At 35.3% G+C, this 6585-nt stretch overlaps 1 protein-coding gene across 3 annotated transcripts in view; it reads right to left on the bottom strand.

Annotated features, from left to right (window-relative positions):
* Positions 1 to 774: 774 nt before the first annotated feature.
* Positions 775 to 6585, bottom strand: part of TESK2 (testis associated actin remodelling kinase 2) — a 57175-nt gene continuing 51364 nt past the window's right edge. For all 3 annotated transcript variants that reach the window (XM_081949044.1, XM_081949045.1, XM_081949046.1), the window contains one exon: positions 775 to 6291. In XM_081949044.1, coding sequence (XP_081805170.1) covers positions 5276 to 6291 — 1016 coding nt within the window. In that variant the 3' untranslated portion in view covers positions 775 to 5275. The remainder of the gene's footprint in view (positions 6292 to 6585) is intronic.

The raw sequence follows: 6585 nt of genomic DNA, 5'->3' as shown, positions 1-6585 counted from the left end.
CCTGAAATCGCTAATCAAACTTTCTGAAATTTTGTGGGACTTTTGTTTTGGACAATGAGAATGCAAACGTTGGGTACCAAATATAAATTCATCTATATTTATAGCAGCCCAAAAGGGAGATTGCAGCCATCTAAATCCACTACAAGCTCTCAAGGCTTCAGAAAGCTACTTGAATCTGGCCTACCAAAACATAAGGTGATAACTGATTTTCTTGTACTAGAGTTTGCCATTAGCAAACAGCTGGTTGTCTCTCCTCTTTCAGAATATCCTTTTGGAATCATGCCCTCTAGATTGTCCTTAAATGTGATTTATATTGTACTGCTTGTTTAGTTATTTTAAATCCTTAGGATGGGGTAACAAAAAGTTAAGGTAAAGATAAGGAATTAAAGCCAAATTGTTTGACACCCCACCCCACCCCCGCCGCCCCAGTTCTATTGCAGTCTTATTTTCCTAATGCAAATTAAGCTAAACTGTTTGGAAAAGAACATTAATGCAGGATGAAGTTACAAATCAACATCTGGGAGGCCATTGGCCCCCAGTCCCATTCTAGTACAATAATTTAAAGGGATATTTTGTTATTCTCTGCCATTATCCATCTTTTATTGAAATAAAATATTGGTGTTTCCCTTATTAAATAATGTTTAGTTTTTGTATCAAAATATTTGACAGACTGGAGGCTTTTTATCTGTTAATTTATTGTTGCAAGTCTTTTTGCAATACAGATCATCAAAGTTTGTATTCTAGTTACACACAACAAAACAGTAATGAGATCTCTTGAAAGCTAAAAATTGATTTTTTTATTAGATTTATCTAGTCCAGATACATTGGTTGGAAAGCATTATTTGATAACTTTAGTGGGGTCAATAATGTTCAACTTTTTAAAAATTGTTGCTGGGGAGAGCAATGAGGTAGCTAAAGCTTGTCATTAATATCAAGTTAGGGAAAAGAAAGCTGAAGCTAACTGGATAGCTCTAGCCAGATGTTATCGGCATGTGAGAATGGACAGCAAAATGACAAAATTTGAAATCAATGTAAAGTGATGCAGCAATAGCACACACATTTTATATAAATGTTAATACTTACATATTTTATTCTAGGAAAAACTTTAAAAGGAATTGAATGAAACGATAATTTTGTATTCATCTGTATTGCAAACATATTTCATATTTGAAGGATATTTGTTAAATGTGAAATAGAAAGATAAGAAAAAGCAACCCAAAACAATCAAGAACTGTTTTGGGTATAAGGAAAATGAAAGCATTTAGATCTTTTCACTTTTTTTTTCTTTTAAGGAGGTATAGAAATGGGGTGGTAGGTTAAAAGTAGTGAATAGGTTTTATTGTACACTGCCCAGAGTCCCTCTGTGAAGGAGCTGGGCAGTTAAGTATGATAAATAACTTAGAGTAAGGAAATTTTTTTGCTCAAAATAGAACCTTGAATCATTTAGTGAAGTTGACTGGTAATTCTGTCCTTGACAAATGCAATTACAGTAACTTGAAAACTTCAAGATGGATAAATAGATAACTTGGAAAGTAGAAATAAGCAAATTAATAGAGCATTGATTTGTATTGTAAAGGAATTCATAAATACAAATACCTCAACAGGACAACTGTCCCATGTTTTGTTACTTGTTTATATGAAAGCATTTAACTTACCAACATGACATTGGCTTCAGTTACTAGGTTTTTAATATAAGGTAACTGCAGCTTACACACTATGAAATATGATGTGTCTTGTCTGCAAACAATTAAATGTTCAGATAATCTACCATCATCATTAATTGCTGGTGAATACAAAATTGGAAATCTGAAACAAGGGAAAACACAATAAGGAATTATTTCTGGAATGAGACAAGCTCTTCTGGAAACTGACTTTACCAGAAAAAAACACTATCACTTTTACAAAATACTGGGATGTGTGAATATTAAGTCAGAATGAATGTTTCCCATTTTATATTGCTCCTTTGCTTCATCAATTTTGTCTTCTCAACCACATATCTGATTTTCTTCTGACAGTGAACTGGGGAATGGTTTACAAAAACTGATAAAGAAAACTTGCAGATATTTTAAACTACATTTATCTTTGGTTTCTTTTTTCAGTTCCAGTGAAACATACTGTTTATGCAATTCTAGGGTGGAGGGAAATCAGACATGAATCAACACATACAAATCAAGATTTGTTTTCTTTAAACATTCATAAATATTTGAAGTATTAGAAAAATGCTTTTTCAAAAATCCTTTTCCTGGCAGTATTAAATTATATACACATGCTATCAATTTTTTCCTAAGCTTTAATGACAAAATTTAGCTATTTACAGACGGCAAATATTAAGACATAAAATTCCTTCATAAATATGAAAATAGATCTTATAAAGATCTATAAACCTTAAATCAAATATTTGGCTACCTCAAAGGTTATTTTTGCATAGAAATGTAGTGACATGCAGTATAAACAGCAGCATTAAGTGCAAAGAGGAATTATTCAAGTGTCTAGTTAAACTGGCAAGAAATACCAGTGTTCTTGGACAAGATGCAGCAACCAAGAATCCATCGTACACTTTTTTTCTACTCAGATATCAATTTGTTACATACATGTATTCACAGTCTTTCATCATTTGGCCACATGAATATCCTCTAATATGCTTATTAAATGTAATTTAGACAAAATTAATGAATTAAAAATAGACTGAGGATCTTAGAAGTGTTTTCAGGTGGCTTATCAAAAGCAATAGGCATCTTGGTTAGCAAATCAAATATGCTGAAAAGCAAAACCCTCTAGTATCATTGTGTTTGTATGAATTACGCATTCATTTGGCCACATTCTGTACAGAGTACAGATAGCCCATAGCTGCTCTGCAATGCTGGCTTTCCATAGGATGTGATAATAACAGGGTTTACATATTGTATAAAAGGACAGGTTACCTTTATGTTTAACCATTCAATAGCTATAGTTATTGCTTTCTCAAGCTCCCACGAAGCCAACTTTTATCAAATTGCGGTCTAGAAAGACTTACTTTTGAGTAAGTAAGGACCTAGGTTATCATTAACTCTATTAAGAAGGCAGAGCAACCGCAGTAGGAATCTATCATCCCACTTACAAGAGAAGGTACCACTTCTTAAGAGTCTGTAAAAAACCAGGGAAATACACAAGGGGGAGGGAGGGGATGTGACCAGAACAGAAGTAATTTGTCACATCTAGCTTTCACAAGCAGTAAAAGTGAGAGACTGAAAGGCTACAATCTGCAGAGGAAGTTATAAATTAATGCAGGCAAAGAAATTGAATACTTTCTGGAAGTGAAATGGGCTCTGAGATACATTGCATGCTTTGTGCTTTCCAGAGCTGAGCATAAGTTACATTCATCAATTATTTTGCTTTGGATAGGGGTGGAAGAAAATGCTACCAAATTGAAAACCGCACCACCTGTTTAAGTGGTTATATATTTTAACTGTTTAAATAAAGCAGCCTGATAATAACTACTGGGATTCTTTATCACTAATCCTGAAAGAGGAAACAACTAAACTGGAATGTGGTGCTACTTTAGAAATTTTCAAATGAATAATTGAGAAGACAATTTTGTTCTCTAGCTACGGGAAGGAACTTGAGGCTATCATGAATGTCTATAAATAAACATAGCTTGCAAACCCAGTCTGCTCAATATTTGTGACTGCTTTTATTGCTTCATATTTTGTGAGAATTTGCCCTTTCTAGAGTTTAATTATGAGGAACGAATATGAGGAAATCTATGTTCACCAGAACTAATTTCAAATGTATTCTAACTAGAGGCAAGATTTGGGATTTTAATCCTTTTTATACAATCTGTAATTCCTATTAAGTTCTCAGCATATTACGCTGGTCTGGATGTGCAAAGAGACTTTAATATAGAGATGCTATTTCTATAGCTTCACTTTAAAATTCACTTTCCATTTGAGAAATTTCAAGCAACCTACCTACAGAATTTATATAAATTGCACATATAGACCATATTTCTGTGTGAATGAAGCACATAGACTAATTGAAGACATGCATGCACAACTGGATTTTTAAAATATGTTGAAGAGAGTTCTTCCATGCCAAACATTTGATGGTGATACATTTCATGCTTCTATAATAAAGGGAATGAGGTTACTGAAGACATGAAAATATTCATTTCATTTTGTTTTATGAACAATTTATTCAGAAATGGAACTCTGCTGTTCCTTCAGTAAAATAGCTAATGGAAAATTTCCTTTCCAGCAAATAAAAACTGGACATGCAACTAATAATTTAACAAGGAATGCCTGAAGTAGGAATATGCTCAATGCCTCTACTGTTTAGACTGGAAAAGGTAAGGGAGCTATTGTAGCCAAATCTCATCTTATTTAATAAAGTTTAGAGAATTCAGAGCCATATTCTTCCTGCTCAATTAAAGCAAGAGTGGGGAAGTATGTGCAAACATTCTATTTTGGAACATTTTGATCCAAAATAGGATATTCTGGAAATGAACCAATCCAAAAACGGTTTCTCCCAATCATGGACCGAGATTTTTTTGAATATTGTAGAAATGGTTTGATACATTGAGCTTCTTCCAAAGTAGCTATTTTTTAAAAAACTGAAACTCCCATGACAGAAAATCTTATACAAGTCTTTGGGTAACCTGTGGTAATAATGGACTCCAACTCACTAGCCCTTGTTAATGGCCAGAATAGTTGTGGTTGTAGTCCAGTAAGGTCTAAATCAACTGTCTAAGTTTAAGCAACCTCCAAAAGTATAAACTTCAATTCCCAGAATTTTCCAACAGTGGACATTGTTCAAAATACTGGGATTTAAAATTCATACTTTGAAGGTTGGCCAGGAAAAGTAAGACTGGTTTAGGACAATCTGCTCTGCCCCCCACCCCCACCCAGTGTACTTGTTATTTTAAATATATTCCAAAGATTTTGAAGGTTCAGGGAGATACTAAGTTCTTAAAAACATTTAACAGAACCTAAACAGTATGGATAACACAAATAGAAACGCAGAGAGATGCCCATAATCCCACTATATAACTGTGATCCTGCATAAATCAGGCATTCAACAGCAAACCTTATTCCTATATTAGCTTCTTCCTGAGATATGCCGAGAACTCCTTTCATACATCCTTACATGCATACAATCTCTCATAATACATTTTAGAATTTTCAAATGGATTGGTTATATTGCTAGACTGCTTTAGAGACATTTGATACAGGAAGTTAAAACCAGAGTAGTTAATAGGAGTGTTTCATCATCACCACCATCATCATCCAATGGTTGGCTTTTAAATGTCACATTTTGGCTGTCCACTTATTGATGCTGGTGTGTCTGAAGGCAGCAGAGAAACATTTGAAGTGTCGCTATCCACCACTTCAAGGAAAGTGGGGTCTCTGCCTTGCTGTGAGGAAGGATTAATACTGAGCAACCGTTTAGAAGACTCCAATTTAGTGGAAGGCATATTCCTTTGAGTTTCATCTTCCACCTCCATTTCTTCAGAGGTGGTACAGCTCATGAACATTTCTGGGAACTGATTTTCTGAGCAGTCTAAATTGTGTACTAAGACATTAGCCATCTGGCCAGAAGTATCTTGCAGCACTTGTCTCTCAGGCTTTCCAAGTTCTGCCTCTTCAGCTGAACATTTTACAGAATACCCATTTTTGTTCAGCGGATCCAGTTCATCAGAACAATCCATTTCCTCCTCTTGCAGAAGTGGAGGATGCAAGTCCTGCCTACGTTGTTTAACCTGAAAAGGAGGGATCTCAGATACACCATACTTACTACTACACAGCAGCCTCTGGCGCACTTCAGCCCCTAGCTGGGTGGGATCACAGCTACTGACCGTTGAAGAGAGATCTCCAAATGTGCTATAATCTTTATGAACAAATTCAGGAGAAACTGGAACTGATCGGCTTCTCCTCCCAGGAAGGAAAGAAGAGTCTTGCCAGTCATAGGCATAGGTGTGCTTGAACAGCGGATGGCTCATCTTTTGACATCCTCTTGCTTCTGGAGAGTGCAGGTCGAATACAAGCGATATCACGGATTTGCTAGGCATGTCAAAAAACTTTATTTTCCCCCCTTTCAAGTCTTCCCTAGAATTGAAAGGGTTGACTTTCCGACTTGCCCCTTTGCTTGGTGTATAATATGGATCCTGAACATTTATCTTGAGAGAAGGTTTCCGAGAGAAGATGTCTGACTGACTGCGTGATAGCCAGATGTTGCGCCGTGGTCGGGGTGATTTAGGTGGGATCTTGTCATCCAGTGAGCTCAGCCTTTTGATACCTTGTCCCCTCTCTAGCAATCCTAAAAAAATAAAATCATATTTAAATCTTCACATTACTCAGTGACAAATCTGGACTCATAGACACACATAGGGGGAGATAATAAATATAAATGTGATATTCTCGTATCCTCCACAACCGTACGCCCTTAGGAAGTTTACAAATTATCATAGAGCACTTCATCATTAGAAATGATTTTTCAATCTATTTTGTATAAGCCATTTCTATAGACAGAGAATGCAATCTATCACATATTGTTATACTTTGTCTCTATACTCTTCTACATGTCTTTTATCCCTCAAAAGCATAAAATACT

The sequence above is a fragment of the Natrix helvetica genome (genome assembly GCF_964273705.1).
Source record: "Natrix helvetica genome assembly, chromosome: 3".
Taxonomy (NCBI): domain Eukaryota; kingdom Metazoa; phylum Chordata; class Lepidosauria; order Squamata; family Natricidae; genus Natrix; species Natrix helvetica.
Note: the sequence above shows the minus strand (reverse complement) of the source record. Positions and strands in the feature narration are given on the sequence as shown.